General features: G+C 41.2%; 1 protein-coding gene across 1 annotated transcript in view; it reads right to left on the bottom strand.

Annotated features, from left to right (window-relative positions):
• Nucleotides 1–1,291: 1,291 nt before the first annotated feature.
• Stx7 (syntaxin 7) overlaps nucleotides 1,292–25,380 on the bottom strand; it is a 40,860-nt gene continuing 16,771 nt past the window's right edge. The window contains exons 3-10 of the mRNA XM_038340458.1: nucleotides 13,769–13,838; nucleotides 11,660–11,753; nucleotides 10,820–10,957; nucleotides 9,895–9,947; nucleotides 8,781–8,877; nucleotides 7,517–7,589; nucleotides 5,284–5,366; nucleotides 1,292–2,583 (exon numbers count right to left, since the gene is read on the bottom strand). Of these exons, the coding sequence (XP_038196386.1) occupies nucleotides 2,491–2,583; nucleotides 5,284–5,366; nucleotides 7,517–7,589; nucleotides 8,781–8,877; nucleotides 9,895–9,947; nucleotides 10,820–10,957; nucleotides 11,660–11,753; nucleotides 13,769–13,838 (701 nt within the window). The 3' untranslated portion in view covers nucleotides 1,292–2,490. The remainder of the gene's footprint in view (nucleotides 2,584–5,283; nucleotides 5,367–7,516; nucleotides 7,590–8,780; nucleotides 8,878–9,894; nucleotides 9,948–10,819; nucleotides 10,958–11,659; nucleotides 11,754–13,768; nucleotides 13,839–25,380) is intronic.

Raw genomic sequence — 25,380 nt, 5'->3', positions numbered from 1 at the left:
CACCTCTTACTGGGAAGATAGTGGCAGCTTATAGTTTCTAGGGGTGGGAGTGATCTTTTTTAAGGATGTGGTCGTGGGTAGAATTCCATGCTCCCAGAGAGGGCTCCGCACTCACGCATCTGTACCTAACAGGACTTCATGAGCTATAAATAAATAAATAAATAAAATGAATAATGAAAAAAACCACATACAGTTGGGATGGAAACAGGTTGAGGAGGATATGAGCAGAGTTAGTGGAGCAGATAGAGGCTAAATATGACATATGACAGATTTTATTGTATGTTTTTTTTCCTTTTTTGAATTTTTTTGGTTTATTTTTTTATATTTAAAAAAATTTACATCTCCTCCCTTCTTCCTCCCCCTTCCCTCCCCTCCCCTCCACCCATACCCCCCTCCCTCTTCAGGCCAAGGAGCCATCGGGGTTCCCTACTCTATGTTTATATGAAATTCTCAATAATAAAAGAATTTAAGACAAGATTTTGAAGAAATTCTAAAGCTGGCCCGAAGGAAACCTCCAGCCTTTTGTTTTCTCAGCTCTTCTGTTATATTTTGCATTTAAATTTTTTTCAGTCAAAACTAGGTTTTATGTTCCAAATATCTTGTAAAAGTTTCCTCAAATTAGTGCTCTGTAGAAGAATACAAGCAGCTAAGGTTGCTGTCTTAGGTCACTTTTCAAGGACCCATCTAAAACAATAACTTAGGATCAAGTCTTCAGTACAGTGGCTAAAGTGATACCCAGGTTTTGAAAATGTTCTGCTGTTGTGGGCACTCGCTATGAAGGGCACAGCAAAAAACAGGCACGGGCTACATGAAAACAAAGTTGTTAGCGAGAAGAGTTGGCACAAAGCTGTTCACAGATGCCACCAAAACTCTCTAATGTCAAGGGCAGCTCTGGCCCAGTGCATGCTCGAGGCACATCTGGGAGAGAAGACCGTGTGGGACCAGGCCTGAGGGGCTGGTACTGACCTGGCAGCATCTGCATGAACTCTCCATGGATTGACCATCCTAACGGTGATGTTGTGGGAGGCTGAAACAGTCTGACTCTAGCACCAGAAAGCCTCCACCAATCTCTCACGAAAAAAAAAAAAAAACACTTTCTGCTGTTGCTTTTACAGAAAAAAAAGAAAGCTATATTGCGATGTGAGGCAACTTCTACTTATTAGTAAATGACTCATTTGATACTCGGCAATTCAAAATGTTAACCAGTGATGTCCCCCTAAAGTGCACGTTTCCTTCAGCAGCGAATGTGAGGGAACCCAAGTCGCACAAAAGGAGTCTCCAAGAGTCAGAGTTAGCAGACATCTCTGAAATCATCTTTATTCTGCTTGCAAGGACACAATTATTAGTTCCGATTTCACTTGTTCCCATTTAAAAGTTCCAGAGCCTGCCACATTAAACAACGCCTTCACTAGCAAACTGCTATAACATGACATTATGAAAACACAAATGTTAAGCAAGATAACCCCTTTTACAGCATTCAGATTACTGCATTAAACATTGATTTTTAAAAGGCAAGTGAGTTCATTGGCAGACATCTGATTTTTATTCTAATAAAATATGGTTAAAAAAACGAATGGCACTCTAAATAAACTATAAATTTAAGTGTCAAAACTTGTGCAAAAATTAAGTCCCAAATCTTCAAGTGTGGGAAAGTTACTTTGTGATAATGACTCAAAGATACACATCTAATCAGTATTCTGTAGAACACAGAACCACAGTACGAAGACTGTGCAGTGCAATAAGAAACTGGAATCTTTAGCATCTAAACAGAATAGATATGGGTGTAGTTTTTCAGGCAATTCCTCCAAGTTACACAAAACATTCCAGTCCCTATGCACTCCTTGGGACACATCGAACTGAGCAGCCCACATGTGAAGACAATCTATCCTAACCATCTTTCCTACACAATACACAGAAATGTATATATACACACTGGGAACTGGTTCATGGGTTCTATTCAGAGAGGACAAAAGCAATCTGATAATGAAAGATCAATAATGATTGGCACTGCTGTGAACCACAGGGGATAAAATGTCCCACAAGTAGGTATGGTATGGTTTTGATACTGAGAATAGTGGCTGAACAAATCAAATTTAAACCTGAATTTAAAAAAAAAATGATAGCACAGTCTGGTTCATGTTACATAATGCAGGGGTGCAAGCAGAATACACATACCAATCAAATAATTCCCCAAACTCAGTCAAACAATATAAATAAGTTATAAATGAACATCATACACAATGTGAGCAAAATCCAACAGTCATTGAACTAAAAAGCATGGATGCTATACCAGCAATGGTATTTAGAAAAACCTTCAGTATTAGAAATTATCAGATCGAATCCAAAAGAACCTCCTTCCCCACCCCCAACAAAAATGACATAGTATGGGACCATCCTTTACACCACAGCCTTAATAACAGTAGAAAGTGATCCCGAGCATCTGCATACATAACCTAGACGACGTCATGCAGCGGTCCACTCCTTCCCGGTTCAGCCTTTCAGTCCCCATATGATGAGACAGATTATCACAATTCCGACCACGAGGATAAGAACGATGATGCAAAGCGTTTTTCTGGATTTGCGCTGCAGAAGCAAGAACAAGACACAGTGACAGATCTGGTGAGGCCACTCCAGTGGAGCTGACAGAAACTTGTCTACTTCAGGAACAGTTTGCAGCCCTGCCATTCGGGGTTGCGATTTTTCTTCTTAAAAACCTATACAACACATTTATTTTAAGAAATATTTTTCTTAGAATAAATGTTGCTTTTTTATTTTTAATTGCTGGTAGCATTCCTGGGAGTATGGTTGAGCTTAAGAAAGAAGAAACTGGGCCAGGAGAGATGCCTTATGGTTGAGAACACTGATGATTCTACCAGAGACACAGGTTCAATTCCCAGCACCCACATGGTAGCTCACAACTGTCTGTAACTCATGCATGTAGTTCACAGACATATTCAGGCAAAACGCCAACACACTGTCAGAACATGGTCCAGGAATAGAATCGTGGGAGGAAATTCTGAGTGCTTGTAAGAAAACAGAAAGAAAATAAGACAAGAGTTTTATGACCTTACTTCCTTAAAAAAAATGGAATTTTTCTTGGAATGATCTTCTGTGCTCCTCCCAGGTGTAGCATATAGGAGTGAGTTTACTTCAGAATATTCATTACACCGGCTATTGTTACTTGTGTACATGTCTCTACGGAAAAACATGTTCTTGCCATGTGTGGATTGTCCATGAGATTGTACACTTTGCTCGGGTGATTCTTCCTAACCTCGAGGATGAATCGTCTGGTGCTCTGAATAAAGCTGGCTACTACATGAGACTCTAGTTTGCCTCATTTTCAAGCTTCAATCTCCTGGGTTTAACCACCTTTAGAGCAGTAAAATGCACATAAATTAAATAATAAAATTTACTGATAGATAATAGATAGATAGATAGATAGATAGATAGATAGATAGATAGATAGATAGATGGATGGTGGATGGATGGATGGATGGATAGATGGATGGATGGATGGATGGATGGTGGATGGATGGATGGATGTATGGATAGATGGATGGATAGATAGATGAAAGAAGAAACCATGTCAGGTACACATTGTACAGTGGCAAAGCATTTGCTTGGTGTACAAGGCCCTGGGTTAGATTCCATGTTCTATCAAACCCCATAATGCAAAAGAAGGGAGGAAAAAAAGGAAAGCTACTGGTTTACGTGGTACAATTAACCCCTAGGAAAGAGGATAGAGCATAGCCCCCAAATGCACCAGTGTCACATAGTGCCAAATACACAGAGGTTTACCTGGTGGGGAAAAATAGCACTCATTTAAGTTTCCAGGTTAGAGAGGAAAGTAAAAAGCAATGGAAAATATCTAAGAAGTCACAATATTGTAGCAACAAGGCCCATGAAAGGGGTCATTACAGCAGCAACAAAAACTGATGTGGTAAGAGGAGAACCAATGGTGTGCTATGACGGCCTTCAGAGGCTGCAGAACAGATCCGCCTCACTCTTAGTGAACAAAGATCAACATACTGTACAACTGTTAATAGTTCACAGCCATGATATCTGTATAGTATCTGAAGCAAGATTTATATTTCTCAGACACATATGGACTCCCCATGTTAATGTGATTACCTTGAGAAACAAATGTATATCGATTTGAAAAGTTTCTGCTACCTGATGACATAGTATGTAATGATTAACGTCACTCCTAGCTAATATAGCTTCCAGAGACCCTGGAGAGGCCTTTCTAGTACAAGGACATCTGTCACTCAGTCTGGAATACCACAGACAAGAAAGAAAAAGTGGTGGGTCAGACAGGAGTGATACACACTTTTAATCCCAGCATTTGGGATGCAGAGACAGGTGGAGCTCTGAGTTCAAGGTCAGCCTGGTCCATCTGCTGAGTTCCAGGATAGCCAGAGCTACATAGAGAGACTCTGTCTTTAAAAAAAAAAATCAAAAGTAAAAAGTAACGGGGAAAAATGGGAAACGAGGGGAAAGGCTACCCAAGAGGTCTCTTCTTATGTTGGGCTATCCCTGTCTCATCGGAGACTATCATGGGATGTAGAGGGCACAGCTTACAGATAGCACTAAAAAAACCCAGATTGTTAAATTCACAGATTGTTTCTTCTTCAGTGAATAAACTGATACTCTTTTCCATGCAGAAAGATGTGAATGGACAATGTTACTACCTGGTAATCTTCATTAGTGTGTAAAGCCAGCCTTCGTAGAATCTGTCAATAGAACCCATCTTCATACACAATACAAACCCTTCCTCTGTAGGCCCAACTTGCTTCTCAGGCAACAGAACTCATTCTTGTGTGAAGGTCACAAGTGCTTTGCTAAAAAGATGAACTCTGGTGTAGCCACGCCTGAAACTTTGCTATGATAATTCTCACATGGAAACTTCCCCCAAAGTTTTTCTGTGTTTCACTATGTGAAAAATAAACTGCTTAGCATCTGACTCCAGAAGTTTTTGATCCAGTTTTTGAAGTTGTACTGACCCGTTTCATTTTCACCTTACCCGAATTGTTCCCCTGCCACCCGTGATGCTTGTAGGGACCCGCACAATGGGAAAAGCATGGAGTGGTAGTCTCTTGCAAGCTTCCTGATTTCCTAACTCTGTAGATCGATGTTAGAATAAACATGTCCAAACCAATTTACATTGACTGGCACATTTCTGATCTTCCCTTTCCACAGAATTCTAAAGTCAGCATACGCAGCTACTTCAAGCATGAGTCAAAACTCTTAAGTTGTAAGAAAATGGATCACAGTTAACCTTACCTGATAATCTGCCGCTCTTGACAGCTGCTGGTTCGCCTGTTGAACGTGTACCTCTGCACTTTCTACATTGGCTTCTATGCTGTCTTTAAAATAAAATGCACACATACATAGAACTGTTGAATACAAACTGATGTGCCAATAATAAACCACCAAATTTCATTCAGCAGACATTTAAGGAAAAGACATGATCCAACCAATGTACAAATGCATAAACAATGACCTTAATCATCTTCTCTAGCTCTACTGGACACAACAAAAGTACTGCCATTTTGCAAATATCAGATCAGCACGGCACAAGCTCCTGTTGGTTTCTAACCCTAGAGCTTGTGCTCTCTCAAGACCAATGTGCAAAACAGATCAACCCCCTTCTCCCAAGGCCCAAAGTCTTTTGTCATCACATAGGACAAAAGCTACCTCAGCTTCCCAAAGAACAGTCTCCTCAGGACCAAAGAAGGATCTAAACACTAGAGTTCAGTCCTTTGTATATTTATTTATTCGAATTGCCCTGCTAGTTCTTAGTGTTCCTCAGCTTTGTATTTGTTTCTGTATCGCAACTCACCTCAAATCATTCACCTAAACATAATGCTCTACCTACTTTGCATGGTACAAAGGTCAACTTCACAGCAAGGATCTGATAACTTTAATTTATTCTGTTTTCATTAACCTGACGGCAGTGAAGTGTAATTCCCACCCACAGGCCTTTAAAGGATGGCACCCTCCTTTCTGCTTTACTCTATCCCAGGGATGGAACAGACACCGACTCGCGGACTGGAGGCCCTTGCTCCTCCCTACGACTCTCAGTTTTAAAGGTTGTTGTGTCACAGTCTTCCAGCCCTCCCCAGCAGCAGACATTCAACACTCATAGCTCTCATAGCTTCTTCAGTTTTTGGCTATTTTGACCCCTGACTCAGGGATGTTCTTTCCCATCCTTCTTGGAATGTCATAGCTGGTGACTGCATCATTCAATGCTGAGCCCTTCTAACTAATGCCCTGGTCTCTCTATAAACCAACCACTTACTCGTGTGTGTGTGCACGCACATATCTGGTGTGCACATACTTGTGCACATGGAAGTGAAGGCCGTAGATTGACTTCCAGTGTCTTTCTCATGACTTTTTGAGACTGAGCCTCTCAGTAAATCTAGAGCTCATTAATTCAGCAAGAAAAACTGGTCAGTGAGCTCTAGGCGTGCCCTTGTTTCTGCCTCTTTAGTTCTAAGATTAGGACAAGGGTAGCAGGTGCCCACATCTTACTCAATCTTTTTATACAGGAATCTGAACTCAGGTTGTCAAGGTTTGAGAACCAAGATATTTTACCAACTGAGCCATCTCTCCAGACTTACCATACTGTGTGAGGTGTGTGTATGTGTGTGTGTGTGTGCATGTTGTATGTGCATAAGTGTATTTGTGTACATGCCTCCTATGTACAGAGGCCAAAGAAGGGCTCCTGGTTCTATCAGTCCCCACCTTGATTCTTGGAGAGAGGGTCTCTCAGGGTCTCTCGCTGAACCTAAGTTTACAGAGAAAAAACCTCAAAGATCCTGCTTTTGAACTTCACAGTTCTGGGGTGAGGAACATGTGTTGCTACAGCAGGCTTTCTCTCCTGTGGACTCTGATCTCAGAGCCCCTGTGCCTGCACAAGAGCTCTTACCCACTGGACTCTCCCTCCAGCTCCCACCCACCCATTTTTAAACGACCTTGTCTATTACCCCACCCACCCACCCACCCATTTCCATGGTTACATCCCAAACCTAAAGCTTTGATGTCAAAGGTCTCAGTACCCTATCATCTAAATGTGCTACACTAGTCTATGAAAAACTATTTGGTAGTTGGTTAGACTAATGACCAGGCAAATAGCTAACTATTTTCCCCAAAACAAGACAATATACACAGCTACAAATATCATGAGTTCCCCCAGTCCTCAGCATGATGAGCACCAGACGTGGATAAAAAGGAAATTGAGGAGGCTCTGGAAGTAGGCTAGGGTGCCACACGGGCCTCAGGGACTCAGCAGTAGGAGGTCCTGATTAAGCTCCTAGCTTCTGAAGCGAGTGAAGCTTGCTTCAACCAGCAGGATTGCAAACAGAGGCAAGGGCAGCAAACCGTAGAGACTATGCTTTTGATTTCAGAGGAGCCCAACGGGACAGAAAGGAAGTGGTTTCTTGCTTGAGAAAGCTGCTTCAGGTGAACTCAGGTAACTTGTTCCCACCTCACAGTCCACACCAGCAGGACTTACCAATCACATCTCCTTGCTCGTGAATCATCATTCCCAAGTCTTTGAATATTTCATTAATGTCCATAATATCAGCCTAAGACAAAAAAACATGCATTATTATGCATTATTAGAAATTTAGTCCCCACTCCCACAAATGAGGAAATGAAGAAAAAGAAAGGAAGAAATTTATGCCTATTCATACATATATAATATGCATTTAGAAGTAATATATAAACTTTGGGAGCACTAAAACATATACTACTATAAGCAACCTTAACAAAGAGCTCCTGGACGGTCACTAATTGTCCAAAGTAAATCTGTGACACCTGCTGTATCAAATAAGGTAGGATGGAAATTAAGGACCTATAACCCTATAACGGAAGATCATGGGGTACTACATCCAACCTGATAAGCTTTCTTGTTAAATGAAATATTTTTTAAAGAATATTGATATTCTTATATTTCAATGAAAAATCACCCATCAATTTGACAATTTCAATGAATAAAACATTATGTATAAATGCAAAGCCCTACATTAATAAATTTGAATACCCAACAGACTATGTGAAATTATAAATGTCACTAGTGGGTAAACAAATTATAAATTTATTGGCTAAAGAAACTATAGCTTTACTTTTCTTCAATAGATACCTACTTCTTTGTTCCAACTAAAGACTCTCGTTATTTAAGTGTGTAAGGATTTTGCACGCCTATCACGGTCTTAGTTTCCCCATCTGTAAAGTGCCAGTGATAATGACAGTTAGCAAGTGTAAGGAACTTTTATGAGGACAGAATGAGAAAATTAGCAGTTATCACAGTTCCTTGGCGCATGGGAGACCTTCAGTGAACTGTAGCCACTGGTAACTAGTATTAGCCCACTTTTGGGGGGCTAGGTCAGTTCCACAGGAACAACAGCTTAAGAAATCCTTCATCTCTGATACAGCAGACACCCTAACACAGTTCTGTCTGTGCTTCTGTAAACATCTTATGCATGGAGGGATAGTGTCTGTGTGCTGACGGATGTCAGTTTCCCAGAGTCCCTGGACAGATGCTTACTTCTAACGGTATTTTCTCAACACAAAGGAGAGCTGTGAATGATTTAACAATGTAAACGAATCATGGCCTCTCGCCCTAGCACCAACAGCATGAGTTCTTAAACAGGAATTATTCCAGATGCTATACTAAAAATTTCACCAAACTGGCAGATGTTCTTAGCGTTTTCTTCCCCAGCATCATCCAAGTGTGAAAATGTTCAGAGACAGGAGCAGCAGGGTAAGGGGCTTACTTCCAGCTGCCTGATTGAAGACTCTCTCTCGTGAATAAGGCGGAGGTCATCCTCTGTAATTTCTTCATCTTGGACCTGCACTTGAGGCTGTGTTTGGCTAAAAAGAAAGAAAGAAAGAAGACAAATTATCGACTAAACAGGACATTTTCATCCTCAAGACCAGAATATAGCTCATTTTAAAAAGTGTTATGAAATAAGTTAGGCATGGTGGTACATGCCTGTAATCCCAGTATGCAACAGGCTAAGGCAGACGGATCTGTAATTGAAGGCCAGTCCTAGCTACACAGTGAATCCCAGGCTAGCTACACAGTGAGATCCTGTCTCAAAAAAAAAAAAACAAACAAACAAAAAAAACAAACAAACAAAAAAAAACTCAATAAATAAGCAAAAACTTCGAAGTATAAATAGATATTTACTCAAATTTTATTTCATTTTCATTATTGTAATATTAAGCTGGGTGTGTCACCCCAACCCTCTAACACCCCTATATCCAAGAAGTCTGGGATGACTGGAAGCCCCTAGCCTGGCAGTTGCCCTGGCTTGGACTCCAACTCTCAGCCTGCCAAGCGGTGACCCCTGCCCGGGGAAGGTCAGGACCACTCCCCAGGCTATTTAGGCTTGAACTGGAAAGAAGAACACATGGTTTTTGGGTTTGCGTGGATCCCCCTTCTGTATCTCTCTCCCTTGCCATGCTCTCCCGGCCACCCGAGAGTGCAACATTGATTAAACATGAGCATTTGATGTGTTTTAATCTGGTCTGATTGGATTTCTTTGTGCTGGCAGAGCAGCTTGTCTTAAGATTTTTCCTAACAATTATACTTATGATTTAATCATATATAGGTTTAGAATCACTTGTGTCAAAAATTATACTTGGCAACTTGACATAAGAATATTTCACTCTTAAAATTAAATAAATAATTTTATTTGAGTGTTCTATTTATACATTATATAACATCTTATAATTATTTAATTTTTCCAAAATTTACTATTTATTTATATATAATAAATTATTTATCTATAATACAATAAAAGCTCTCATTCTACTCCATGGACTATAATATATAAAAGTTGAAAAATTATATGTTGATTTATAATTTTTTTTTTTACTTCTTACCTTTCCCAGGACACAAGATTCTTTTCTCTTGCGCTGTCTTCAGGAAAACCACCCTGAATAATTTAGTTAGAAGACAGAAAGGAAGCAAGAATAAGGACAAGTAAACACACTTATATTTTCCTTTAGATGACTAATCTGTATTTTAAGTGGGTATGTGTTCATGTGTGTGTGCATGTGTGTGTGCAAACATATGGGGGTGTGTGCATACATATGGATGTGTGTGTGTGTGTATATATATGGTGTGTGCATGTGTGCAAGTATACATACGGGTGTGTGCATGTGTGTGCACATATGGGTGTGTGTATACATATGGGTGTGTCCATATATGGGTGTGTGCATGTGCAATAGGAGCAAGGAATAATAAGTTCTTGTTCTAATTTTCTAGGTCAACTGCTTAAGTAATGACAAAATAATATATTAAACTGACAAGGAAGGAATTCACTATTTATAAGGACAAAATAATAAATATAATTTAGCTAATACTTAATGTCGTTGTAAAAGCTCTACATTAAAGAGTGAAACATCAACTAACGGTGGATCCTGTGAGAATTTAAGACTAGATTAACTCAGAAGTTCACTTCAGATCATCCTTTCAATTATCCTTTCCAGGCTCGTATTCATTCTCAGAATTCCTTGGCATATGCGTTACATTCATCACCATGCCCTGGCATACACTAAGCACCAAACTGACTTGCCATTTAAAGACCACCTGGACTTGACATCTAACTTTTAATAAAAACATGTTTTTCCATTTTTGTGTAGTCTATACTCTGCTAATGCTCCACAGGAAGTAACTACAACAATACACACTATTCTTCTTAAAACCCGAGGAGAGAGTCCTTAAAACAGTCACAGATTAAGGAGTGTCACAGACACCAGGATGCTGCAAAGGCCACACCTTTACCACGTCACTCCCAGTACTCACCGATACCCTGGAGCTGGCTCTCACTCGAGCGACAAACTCCTTCTCTCTCTCAGCAGCTTGCCTCTGGGCCTTCTGAAAGTTTGTCAGAGATGTTGTGAATTCCGCCACTAACCGGTCCTTCTGGATCTTTCTTTGACGCTAGAGGGAAGGGAGAAAGAAGCAGCCTGCTGAAACAAACTGAGAAGCTCACTAGGATTTACAGCAGCCACTTCGCTACTCTGAATCTTTATGTGATTCTGAAGTTGTCAGTCAGCCCCCAGTTATGGCCTCCAGTTACAGACACTATCTGGTGGACTTTCAGGCACCTTTCTAACGTGTGCAAACACTTGCACTTTTATCTTGAGGCAAAAGGCATGCCCTGCAGGATTTCTCACCTTAGACTTTCATAGTGGCTGATAAGAGGGTCATGGTTTTAAGGCTAATTTTGGGTAATCCCCTTTTAGGCAAATAAAACCTATACCCTTATATATATAATAACTTGCAGTAAGTAAGCAAGGAGCTAACTGTACCCTCAGGCACATCTTAAGTGTGTACATGCTGAGGGTGTGTGTGTGGCAAGAGCCCTGCAAAGCCAGGAAGCAATTAAATAGGAGGCATTTTCTCAGCAAGCAGTTAATTATGGGCCAGAGCAGCTACATGGAAATAATTTCTGCTTTATGCAACCACATGATACTACCTGAACAACTAAATACAGTTTTGTGTTCTGGTAACTAATCTCAAATACCATTTTTTGTTGTTGTTGCCTAACTTCCTTTGTAGTATCATTGTTCAAAGATCCGGCCATGCACTTAATTTCTTTTACATTCAGGACATCAAAACATGGGTCTGAAAGCCTGGTACCTGTTCACTGGGGGTGGTGGGCAGTGATCCAAACTCTTTAATGTACTTGTCTGTTTCTTTCGCAAGTTGGTTGGTATATTGCTGCTTCTGCTGCCTAAAGCGAAATGAGAAAAGAAAGAGAGAAACAGAAGGCACACACATTATAGCCAAAGAAAATCTCTGCCACATGTATTAACCATAGTAAATGGTTGTAGAAAAACTAGGTCTTTGTCAAAGTATTTATAGTTTCAAACTATAAACTGTAAAAGTACTAATAGTTTTTCTGAACGGGTTGTCAATTTCTTCTTTTAAACCATATCTTTATGTTCTATTTTTTTTTCTGGGGCAAATACTAAGAGCTATGATATAGAAGGGTCTTCATTCACCCAGAATAACCAAGCTAAGAGAAATAAATAAGAATTGTATAAATAAATAAATAAATAAGAATTGTAATTACCTATAAGCGAAAATCATTAGGTATAAATAAAAATGACTCCAGTAAGAAGGGCATGTAGTCAAGACACTGATGGCTATCTGGTTCTTTATATTTGAGAGACTGAATATGTGTACAGCTCTTATCTGTGCCTCCCCTCGGAGGGCATCTGAAGAAGAAAGAGGGTTTTTTTGTACAGTTCCTAGGTATGAGATAGATCTTGCACGTTTTATGTCTTTGTGTGAACACTTACATTCCACAAACACAAAGGTGGAGGAGAAGCGGTGATAGTACAAATTTACTAGTAGTTAAACTTGATATGGAAAACCTAACAGGGCTTCCTTATAAACAGAAGTGGATATAACAAAAGGGATAAATTATACCTATACCTGCATCTTCCTATGTATCGTATGGAGGAAAAAGTACAAATTTTAATGGGAAGACTTGATATTCAACAATATAATCTTGCATTAAAGGGGTGCTGAGAGACCAGGGCCTTCCTTGTGCATTCTGTAAGTTACACACGGACTGTCAAGAAGATGCTCAGATGCAGATGGCCACACAGAGCTCTAGACACCAAACGTCCTTGCTTAGACTTAGACCTCTAAGTCTCTGGAACAGGAGAGTCAAAGTTCTCAAAAGGCAACCTCTATGATCACGTCTACGGATTCAGAATTTCCACTGTTAACTGCACCAAAATAATGTGACTATTTAGTACGTACCTCCATTGCATTTCATTTCAATGAATGATGGTGTACCAGCTATGACTCACCCCAACATCTACTCTATCGTAGAAAATAAAATATAAACTACAGACAACTACAAGTACTTCAAATGGTACTTTTTTAAAAAAAAAAAAAAACATGAGTTTCTATATATCTTTTCATATCTTCTTTGTATTTTTGTTCTAGCTAATTGTTGTATGGACATAATACTGTATGTGTGCATGTCTCTGTGTGTGTACACACATATGTGTATGTGGGTTTGTGCATGTATGTATGTTTGTGAGTTTACTTGTATGTGTTTGCGTGTTTGTATGTGTATGTCTGTGTCCCTGTGTGTGTGTGTGTGTGTGTGTGTGTGTGTGTATCACTTGTACTCTGAAGCTATTAAAGTGCTGAGGACTTAAGAGGTCCTGAAAAATATTTGGCAGAGCAAGGCCCTGAACGAGAGATTTTTCTATGAGAAAACTGGAAATGGTTCTAGTGTGTACATCACTCATATTTCACGAAGTTCAGACGGACGAGGAAAGATGAAGAACACTATAAAATGTATAAAACACACCAGGTACTATTATTCCTCTACTGGCATATTTACTGAAACATATGCAGTGTGTGTGTGCGTGTGCGTGTGCGTGTGTCGAGTCTCACTGTGTAGCCCAGGCTGGTCTGGAACTTACTCTGTAGGCCTAACGGGCTTTAACATCTCAGCAATCCTCCTGTCTTATTAATTTTCCATAATTTTTCCCAATAAAAAGCCACTACAAAAGCAGGTTCTCTTTTTTCTGTCTTAAAACAAACACAAACAAAACCAACAAGCTGGCAGTGGTACGATGCACACCTTTAACCCCAGCACTCCAGAGGCAGAGGTAGAGATCACTGTGAGTTCCAGGACACCCTGTGTAGTTACACAGAGAAACCCTGTCTCAAAAGACAAAAAAAGCAAAACACAAACAAACAAAACCAAACAAAACTTACAGCTGTTGCCTCAATTCTGGTGAATCTTGAGGTGTTCCAAGTTGATTCAGAGTCCTTTGTATATCCACAGCTATCATAATAGAGAATTAATGGACAATTGTTATAAAACTTTTAGCCACAGAAAATATTACATTAGAAGCAATTGTGCAATTAAATGATGAAAAGAAAGAAAAACAAAGGCATGGTGATAGATAATAATAATCGCAAAACAGAAAAAGTGAATGGTTTGTTTCTATCTAATCAGCAACAGCAACAGACTGATTTCCCAAGAGAAAACTGAGTGGGAACACTGACATGTAAAACTGTGCTCATGACCCAAAATGGCAATCCATTTTCCATGCTACAAAGACTGTACTAAGAGGAGTGCATGTGAGTTTTACTTGAATCTCCTAGCATAAAAATTACAGGGCAATTACTGTGGCAATGACATGCTTTATTTTAATATAAAGTGAGTATTACAGCTTTAAATGAGAAATACATAACAAAATTACAAACGATTCCTGTCATTTGTGTAACAATTGATATAGGTAAGAGTAACTAAGGAATGCTAAGGCCACAAGTAGTCTCAGCCATCCCTGAGAGATGATATTAAAGAGATAACCTTTCCATTGATAAATTCATTGCTTGAAATGTAAGCTCAATGTCGGCACCAACATGGGACAAAATGGCACTGTGAACCATAGGACAGAACGTGATGAGAGAGAGTCACAACAGTCCTTACCTAGTTTTTCTTTTGCCAAAATGTTTAACCCAAGTCTAACCGTGAGAAAAAAATCAGACCAATCTAGCCTACTGGCTAATCTATAAGGCAGCCGGTCTGGACTTAAAATATCAAAGACGCAGGAATTTTGTGTGTGACAGAGCCTATCACAGCCCGGTAGAGTGTGATTCAAGGATCTTTCCAGACATTTGTGGCCACCATATTCTTCCTTGTCTTATTCCACTGAAGATTAAAGATACAGACATTCCTGGGAGTATGCGAAGTGAAAACCTACTGTATAAAGGAGAATTCATAAAAGTTAGAAATTAAGGAAAAGTGAGAGAAAGTTCCAAGAGAGCAAAGAATTTTGAAGACAGACAAAGGCCGTTGAATTCCTTGTCTAGAGTTTTTACACGGCTATGGCAGAAACTGGACAAAGGTGAGGTAACTCTTAAGCTTGGTTACTTCTCTAGAGTATCAACAGGCAAGACAATGGGGCCCTGGACATTCTCTTCATGTTGCCCTGTCCATGGGCTACCTACTAAGTTATGGGATGTTGAAGCCCCTCTATCCATTTCTGACATATGTTTTATTAGCTGCCTGTAAACTGTTAGTCCTGGCCAATGTTGCCATTACTGATCTTGCAGGTGTCTTGGGTCACACATTTACATGATCAACTTGTAGCTTTACCATGGTAGAGACCTAACTATATCCCAGCCACCAAGATACAGTGTCAGTCCTTCTTGGCCACCTCCTACTTAGCTCTTTGTCTATGGGGAGTCGGGAATGGTCTCACAGGTAGAAGCCTACTGTTCAAAGCCATTCTTACCCGCAGTCTTGTCTGCCATAAATAGCTACATTAGGATCAAGGATGTGCAAAAGGACAACAGTGCTTTCTGTGTGTTCCCCCAAAGTGCTCACGGGGCCAGCTGGCCACCTTAACTGGTTGAGAATCCTGTTTGAACTTTCTGCCTCCTGCCCTATCCTTTCTCTCCACTGTTGGATGCAGGGTGTGCTGCATACAGGTTACACTTAGACTCTGGTCCACAATCTGAGGAATTCAGTTCTACTAGAGAGAAGGAATGTCCAACTAGAGATCACTCACTAGGGACTGCGCTGGGCACATGGACAGAACAGATCTTACTTCAGCATCCCTGTGGAGAGAGTAAAGATGATCCAGCCTATGAAAGCAGAGGCAGTATGCCATTAGGAACTTTTCTTCTTTATATGGCTTACATTGGGGGTTTTGTTTGTTTTTGTTTGTTTTGGAAATTGTACTTATTGTAGGAAACAAAAAGGATGAAGCATAATAGAAACATATCTGGCCTAACACTCAAAAGTCTTATGATAGTGGTATCTTTTTAGTTTGTTACATCATGATCAATAAAAAGTAGCATCAGAGAACTAATCTTTAAGGAGTAAAAATCCTAACTGTTAAAGTAACAAACTGTGTGGAGACTATTTTAGAACAGCCTCATCAGATGAGTTTGAGGGGAGTTCTAGTAGCCACCACAGACAGAAAAGACCAGAATCTTGTAATGACAGTTATAGCAAAAGGCTTTATGCACAAATTCCTTACAAATCAAATACCTTGATGAACAAACCTCTTTTCACTCTGAAGCAATTAAGAACCATGCTATTGTCTTAGAGGATGCATTCAAATGAGTGCGCGGATGCAGGCGAAGGGAAGACACGGGATTCACACAGCATCCACCCCAGAAAAGGGAAGAAGAGTATCATGAAGACCCAAATAAAAGATATAGAAACAGATGCTACAAAAACTGAGTCAAACAAGGACCTAAAACATCTGTGTTCTTCTGGAGGTCAATCCCCAAAGCAACAGTGGGGTGACATCTCTATTACTTGGTGTAGGAAATAGAAAAGTAACCTCTAGTTGGGAGAGTTAGCTATCTAATTCCGTACTAAGATGTGGAGTGAAATGGACAGATTAGCTACTATACACCGCAAGTAGAAAGTAAACTCTTTTTAGGCAAGGACTAGAACTATATTTTATCCATTTCTGTATTTACAGGATTGACCATACTATTGATACTCAATAAATACTTTTATAGCATAAATACAAAAAAGTACTGAATAGATTAAAATTTATATAAGAAACTACATGCATCTAAACATATAATAAAACCTAAATCTAAAACATAAAACAAAAGTAAGTGAGTTTAAAATTGCCAACTGCTCAATTGTAATTAATTCACTCATTCGGCAATGACTGGCTAACCACTGTGGGTCAAACACAGTGGGAGGCTCTGGATATAAACAGCAATTCTGCAGCATCCTTTGACTCAAGTAGGTGTATGCTTGAAAATCAACTAAATCATCAAACACTGGATAAGGTCTATGGAAACATAAATCTGAAATTACCAAATATATATATATATATATATATATATATATATATATATAGAGAGAGAGAGAGAGAGAGAGAGAGAGAGAGAGAGAGAGACTCAATCTCATTTTAGAAAGGCATTGATAGTCATAGAGAATAACTGATGTCCAAGAAACTGTATGTATTTGGTAAAGTAGCTGGGATTAAGAGAGCGATTTCCTGGCTTTCAAGGTGGTATTTTTCCAGTGTGACAGAAGCACTGACAAAGGTCGTGTCCAGGTCTGAGTGTTCGGTCACCATGAAGGAGACAAACGTCAAGTGCGTGTAACTTAAGGAAGCAATAGGGATAAGTCAAGTGAAGGATGTGTGTACCCAGCACCCTGAGTGAGTTCCAGGCATCACAAGTCAAGTGGAAGATGTGTGTACCCAGCACCCTGCGTGAGTTCCAGGCATCACAAGTCAAGTGGAGGATGTATGTACCCAGCACCCTGAGTGAGTTCCAGGCATCACAAGTCAAGTGGAGGATGTATGTACCCAGCACCCTGCGTGAGTTCCAGGCATCACAAGTCAAGTGGAGGATGTGTGTACCCAGCACCCTGCGTGAGTTCCAGGCATCACAGGTCAAGTGGAGGATGTGTGTACCCAGCACCCTGCGTGAGTTCCATGCACAAGTCAAGTGGAGGACGTGTGTACCCAGCACCCTGCGTGAGTTCCATGCACCACAAGGGGATAGCAAGGCCCACTGGATACAGATGGAGCCAGCCTGCTTTTGTTTCCTGTGGTGCTATGAACTAAGCACTAGAGTCGTCATTTTACACACTACTGTCACTAGCACCATCCTGTGCCAAGGCCATCAAATGCCCCATGAGCTCAGGATTTGGTTTTGTACAGTTCCCCAAGCTAAAAAGGCTATAAGAAGGCTATTAAATACAAAAAGTAAACACAAACAACAAAATGAAGAATTTGTAGAAAATTGTACAATGACTGCAAAAGTCTAAAATATTTACTATTTGATGCTTTAATAGAAAAGCTGACACCCTGCTCTGATTATTAAATATTAACTAAATTTTGTATTCACAGGCTCCCCTCAGAACCGAATATACTAAGAACTCTTTATATTACTATGTCTATTTGGCATAAACACTTACCAATGTGGCAAACTTTCCACAAAGGGCGCCTAGGCATCAAGGTGAACCCCTATAATTTTCCCGAAGGTACGTGTTGCTATTGCTTGGGAGGCACAGGCTTGAGCAGGCTATTCTTATCCACTATGTTAATTTAGAAGCTGGATTACAGTTACTCTGCACCTGCTAATGAACTTCTTTGTAAAAGACTCCATGCCTTGCACAGATGTTTTTCTCTTGAAGAGGAATGGGGATAACTGGCTTTGGCCCAGCTCAGTTGCCCTGGTAGCATGAAGATGCCTGAGGGAAAATGTACCAGCAGAGAAAGGGCAAGATGACTCTAGGCTGATGGCCAGCAGGCTAGAGAGCTGGACAAAACCCCATAATCCTCTCCATCAGTGTATGGTTCCTTTCAGTTTATGGTCTAGGGGTGTTCTAAGTTTACAGGACAGTCACGTTCCATTTCAATTGTAATAAGTTCAATTAAAGAAAAACATGATGCGTAAATATTAAGGAATACTTTTCAAATCACAAAAGTCTACAAAATGCAAATCAAGACTTCTATGAAAATGAAATAAGGAAATCACTTCTGCCGCTGTCTGCCATTTTGCACCATTTGTACAAACATACTACATTTTTCATAACAGAAATATTACATCATCTCCAACAAATTCACCCAAAAGTGCTTTATTGTTTCATCAAAACCAGGTAGTTCCTACCCTCTCTTCCTGTTAAACACGTGTGGGTGTGCTGCCCTCTAGTGGACTAGGACTTAAATGCTTCATAACGAAGTGGATGCCCTTTCAGTCAGAAAACTGCAGATGGGGTTAAGTGGACTTGCAGCCTGGGCAATGTGGAGCTCTGGTAAATGTTTGACAAGGGAGGATGACAGGCTGTTGGGGACTACAGATCCTGCTCTAACCCACACAGAGCACCTCAAATAACCCCAAACAGCCAAGGGCAGAATGTACCATCATTGTTAGCAGAAAACATCTCTATCACTGAATCCAGGATGACACAGTTGCAATGCATCAGAAGCAAAATGCCTGGTGCAACCCTGGTGTGACCCTGATGCTCCCCAGAGGACAGATGAATCCGCCCGCACCTACCAGGAAAGGCCACCTGCAAGGACATCTGAGTCAGCCCGACTTGGAAATGTGATTCCACTTCCTGCTGCTGACTCTGGGCACTTACCGCATCGCTCCAGCCACAGCCTGTACTGGGGGCCCTACCCGCAGCAAGCCGTGGTCATGAGTCAGAAGCAAACAGTAAGAATACCCTTGCTGACCATTGCGACTCATGCCTGAGGGCAATTCCGCAGCATTAATGTCTTGGTTCGTTTTATGTCAACTTGATACAAGCTAAAATGATTAGGAAGAGGGACTCTCAATTTAAAAAATGCCTCCATGAGATCAAACTATAGACAATCACAGAGCACATTTTTAAAGGCAGTGTTTAATGTGAGAGGCCCCAGCCCATTGTGGGTGGGGCCAACCCTGCACTGGTGGTCCTGATCTCTGTAAGAAAGCAGGCTGAGCAAGCCATGAGGAGCAAGCCAGCAAGCAGCACCCCTCCATGGTCACTGCATCAGCTCCTGCCTCTAGGTTCCCACCTGCTCCAAGCTCCTACCTTGGCTTCCCTCAGTCGACTGTGATTCAGGATAAACCAAAAAGACCCTTTCCTCCCCAAGGTGCTTTTGATAGTGGTTTTCCATCACAGCAAGAGTCCCCTAAACTACAACAAATAACCTACAATATACTGCCAAACTTAGAGGGAATCATAAAGACAGCAACCAGAACACACGAGTTACATCCCTTTTTGCTTTTTTTTATTGAGAATTTTTAATACAATCTTTTCTCATTTTACATAGCTATCCCTGTTCCCACTCCCTCCCCTCCTCCAGCTCCAGCCTTCCCTCCACCCCAACCCCCCATCCAGTCCTCAGCAAGGGTAAGGCTTCCTATGGGGAGCTAGCAAAGTCTGACACTTCGAGGCAAGACCAAGGCTCTCCCCCCCACCCCCTGTATCTAGGCTGAGCAAGGCATCCCTCCAAAGAGAATGTGCTCCTAGACTCCAGTTCAAGCACTAGGCATAAATCCTGGTTCCACTGCCAGTGGCCCCCAAAACTGCCCAAGCCTCACAACTGTCCCCCACATTCAGTGGGCATAGTTTGGTCTATGCAGGTTCACCTGCTATTGGTACAGAGTCAGTGAGCTCCCACTGCTCAGGTCAGGTGTTTCTGTGGGTATCCACATCATCTTAGTTAGGAGGAACGAGTCAGCGGCGAGTACCCGCCAGGGGTATGTCCGCAGCAGCTGCTGCAAGTGACGTGACTGGAGCAGAACTATAATAACTTAATAACTTAAATGTTAAAGACTCAACTCTTCCTTCATCGGTTTCCACCTGTGTTACAGGGTGGTGTGGGGTATTAGAAGGAAATGAATGGGAAAACTCAGAAATGACTTACATCTCTCTAAGACATTTACTAGTAAGTTTGAGAGCTGAAATTCAGGTACATCATGGAGTACGGGGTGTGCAGGGAATGCTCACTTAACTGAAAATGTGTAAGTTATCAACAAAAATGGCTTTAAGGCAGAAAGTCAAATGAACTTGGCCTGCTTAATATCAATAAAACTGTGCTCTAATTCCAAAAGTGCAGGACACAGATGGAGAAGTTCCCCAGAGAACACACACAATGGCTGCTGAAAACTCAGTGGCCTCTTTTCAAAGTGCTTTATCTCTTGTCCTGTCTGGTGACTTCCATAGAAAGGGGGCTATTCGCCTGGGAGTGCTCATTCACTGAGCAAACCATGCCAGCCATTCCCTGGTAGGGAGGAAAGAAAAGCCTCTGCATCCAGAGGCTCAGTCCCTGGTTTCCGGCCCTCTGCTGCCCAGCTCAGCATCCCTGCAGACATACAAGCCTTCACCCTTTGTCTGTAAAGCAATCTCAGGTCTGGAAGGAGTCTAGTTTCCTCATCAGCTCCCCACCCCACGCAGAAAGGCACATAAGTCACCCAGGTAGCACACACCTGCAGTTTACTGCCATGCTGGATTAATAGAGTAAGTCTGTGGGTCTGGTTCTTAATAATATAGCTCAAAGCAAGTGGGGTTTGTTTGTTTGTTTGTTTCTGCTGGTTTTGTTTGTTTGTTTGTTTAACCGGATTTCTAGATGAGCAGAGACAACAGGCTGGACCTCTTGGCAAGGATATTCTGCATTCCTGTTTTAACACAGGCACTGCTGAGCTGCTCTGCTCTTGGGTAAGTTGCTGGGTTGCTTGGTGAGATCCTGGTGCTACAGAGTAGAACTGGGGAGGAGGCCAGCAGAGGAGGACTGGGCTGTGGGGATGTTTGGCACTTTGCAGTAATCCAGCATTCTTGACACGTGATGCTTGTGACATCCCCAGCTTCCTTCTCTCACACAGGAGGGAGCCCAGCCATTTTGTCTGAAAGCGGCAGCAGAGGACCAGCTGTGTGACCAGCTCACCTCAAGCATATATGGTGATGATTTCCAAACTCGTACCCCTGTCCCAATGGCTGAGCTCTGCTCGTTGCCAAGATACCACTCAGGTGTTTCTAAGTTACTGAAGACAGATGTCTGTTTCCTTTAGGACTGCAGCAGAAGCTTGATTCTGAATCCTTTCCTGCCTTCTTTCCATACCTATCCAGATGCACAGATTAGATGCAAATGGTAGGGTAGGAAATCCCTATGAATTATATTTTTAGAAAAATTAAAATACACTTAAGACTGGATAAACACAGACCAAAGGGACAGAAATAAGCAGATACTGGGCAGGTAACAACACGGATGGGCAGGGACCACAGCGAATGCAGAGTCAGGTGAAGGAGTAAGAGCTGCTGTCGCTCACAGATGCTCAGTGTGAATGCAGCATCCCTAATCCAAATTCAAAACTCATGCTGAACATGTGCACAGTGACACAGAAGAAAACTGTAAACTATGAAATATTTTCCTGTACAAAATCAGTATAAAAATACTGTATATAATTATCTTTAGATTACGTGTTCAAGGTATATATGGAGCATAATTAAGTCCCCACCTGAAACAGGATGGGAGAAGAGAGAGAGAAGAAAGAGAGAGGTACCCACCCACTAGCTAGTGCTGGGCAATAAAAAATGGGCAGCCTGCTGGCAGAGGAGGGTAGAACTTAAACGGAAGGCTAGCTGTTCTCTAAAAGGAGAGGAACAGTTGGGAAAGAGGCGGCTGTGTATCTTGGGACACTAATATTATGGAGTGATCAAGGCTTAGGAACAACCCTCCAAAGCCAAGACAATCCTGGCAGGCAAAGAAGAAAGTCATTAAGCCACCCCCACTCCCTGGGCAGAGCACAGCCTGGGGAGGAGGGGTCCTTGAGCAGAGAAAACCCGTCATTTTCTTTTCCACATGTCAACCTCCTGACTGGAAAATCAAAGTCATCCCCCCTTCCCACTGTAGGATGACAAAGAGGCACTGCAGCTACACGAAAGATGATCCTAAAATGTGGAAAGGAAGACCACAAGAGAACCAGAGACCTGTTTAAATAATGAGCACTAAAGAGGTTAAAACTAGAGGCACTCAGGAAAGAAAAACAAAGAAAAGAGAAGAGAAGAGAAGAGAAGAGAAGAGAAGAGAAGAGAAGAGAAGAGAAGAGAAGAGAAGACAAATTCTGAAATGAAGTCTGAATAAGTACCAGAGGAACTGATGTACAGAAAGTGCCAAAACCCATTTCCTATGTCCAGGACAGTTTTAGGCATTCTGGTAGGTCAGCCACATTTGCCTCTTTTGATAGCTGTAGCTCTTGGCTCACTCTTATCTTGCTCAGCCAGACTCCTGTCTTAATTCCTGAGGATTTCAATACACAAGTGGTTGAGCCTTCCACTGCTCCCCCAAACGATTCCACCCTTGACCATGGCTAAATGCTCCTACAGTGTCACGTGCTGTGCCCCCTGCACAACTCCAGTGTCATGCCAGGCACATCCCTTACAATCACCTCCTGTGCACAGGGCTCCTTCCCTCTGGCATGCTGACTCCACAAGCCTACTTACCAATCAGCCCTGCTTCTTCCCACCTTCCTCTTTACTGGCCTTTTGATACAACACACATGCCATGGTCCATCTGCTGTATCTGCTCCCTTGCACACATCCTCTAGCCTAACCACTCTGACACATGTGAAACCATGCCCCCTCTGCCTCTGCACTGTGACAGTGAAGCCTCTACCCAAACCCCAGTTATGGCCATGGCAAAAAACTTTACAGTGGCCCGTGAAGCCAATCTAAGCTGGTACTGGCTCCTCTTCACCTCTAATACCTCAAGTGAGCTGTCATCAGAACAGTCCTCTCTCTGTATTGTCCCCATTCAAAACATCCTCACACTGCAAGATGCATTCTGCAAGTTGCTTCAATGATGAGTTCAAGTATCAGCTCAACCATTAACTCCTCAGCAAATCCACCTGGCCCCCAGATACTGCCCTCATAGATACAGTCCTCTGTAGCATACAGTATGGTTTTCTTATTGCTATTGTTCAAACCACTTAATCTTTTATTTTAACTCACATCTTTATTTTATGTCTTTTCTCACTAAAAATTCACTCTACCGATGTAAACATCTGTTTTATTCACTGGCAGACCTCTAGCATCCAGAGTGTCCAGTACACAATAGATGCTTCATATATTGGGACAACTTGCACACACACACACACACACACACACACACACACACACACCACTCTGAGACAATACAGCAAGATCTAAACATGTAATGTTATATGAATCAGAGTGTCCTAAGACCCGACATAAACTTCCTATAACTGTATGAACTTGAGCAAGCAACTTAAGCATCCCAAAACCAAGTTTTCTTATCGAATAGATTTGATGGTAAAATCTGATAACAGCGTTTTTAAAACACACAGTACTTAACACAAGACACGGAATATACAATGTAAGGTGTCTTAAATGTCTAGGTTAAGGGTGGGGAGCTTACTCAGTGGATAAAAAGCATGAGACCCTGAATTCAAATCCTAGAAGACATGTAGAGCAAACACAGTCACACATTTCTATATTCCCAGTGATCCCATGGCAAATTAGAAGGCTGAGACAGGACAGTCCCCAGAAGCTCACTGGCCAGGGAGCCTGGGCATCTGCAACACACAGCAAAGCACCCTGTCCCAAGTGAGTTCCTGAGGTTGTCCTTTGATCTCTACACTATGAAACACATGCCTGTACTTACATACTTAAATATAAACACACACAAACATGCAAACACAAAATTTAAAAAAATTAAAAATAAAATACTAGGTTAAGGCATCAGATGCTATAATCTCAGCACTCTAGAGGCAGACAAATTACAAATTTAAGACCAACAGGAGCCACATAGCAAGAATCATTCTCAAAGAAACACAAAGAGGGCTTAGAGACCCGCCTGAAAGACAATATAACCAAAATCGCCAGATATTTCCTGACCAACCTCCTTCTAACCCGTGCCTAGCAGCAAGGCAATACTCTTGAGTCTTCCCAGTGATCAGGCCTCAGGTGGGCTGTATTAAAGGCAAAGGCTTCCACATTCCCAAGTAGTGGCTCATGACTATAAGCAAATCTTGGTTACATCTGTGGGCGGTCTCTTTGACTTCACAAGGGATGAAGAAAAATTCATCTCATAGAAGTTAACGGTCATACCTCACATCACTAATTCATTGCTGGTTTCTTCAATGACCATGATAACTATACCATAGAAGGAAGACTAGGAACCATAAATATACCAAAGCAGAACACTATGCGTGTCCTATGTGGGTTCTTCCAAAGTAAATAACAGTATCAACTACTTTACAAAAAAACCCTGTTTGGTAAACACATAAAAGGCAATTACTCTATAATGAAAAATATTGCTCAGGAATTGGTGAAGAACAAACAAGCAAACAGTTTGATAGGGAAACAAAAACAAGGACGAGAATTGTCTAAATAATTCCAGGAAACAAACACTAGTCAAACCTAAAGAATAACTCAACTTCCAGCCGACCAAATGCATATGAAGCTATATGCACAGCTAGCCACAAACGGTAACTTCATAAAAGGGAAGTAACACTGTGGCTCAATCAATCACTGGACACAGATTATACTCATGGTGAATAAAACTAATAATAACTGTATCTATGTAAGTAAATGTAGCATCATATGAGCAACATTGCATTTAATCCATGTAGCTCTCCAAGGATGCATTGCTACAGACAGCATACCTGTCAAGATTCCCAACTCATAAACATACATGGAATCTTGGGATAAAATTTCCATGAATACAAGATTGTTAAAAGGTAGTTGTAGTATCCAATAATGAACCACATGAAGGTAGCAGATGCAGTAGAAAAAGTAAATAGAAAAAAAACTGTGTATATTATAACATCATTTAAAAAAATTTCATATAAACATTTTGATGTTTGTAACATTAAAACCTTTG

This window comes from Arvicola amphibius, chromosome 8 (genome assembly GCF_903992535.2).
Source record: "Arvicola amphibius chromosome 8, mArvAmp1.2, whole genome shotgun sequence".
Lineage (NCBI taxonomy): Eukaryota > Metazoa > Chordata > Mammalia > Rodentia > Cricetidae > Arvicola > Arvicola amphibius.
Note: the sequence above shows the minus strand (reverse complement) of the source record. Positions and strands in the feature narration are given on the sequence as shown.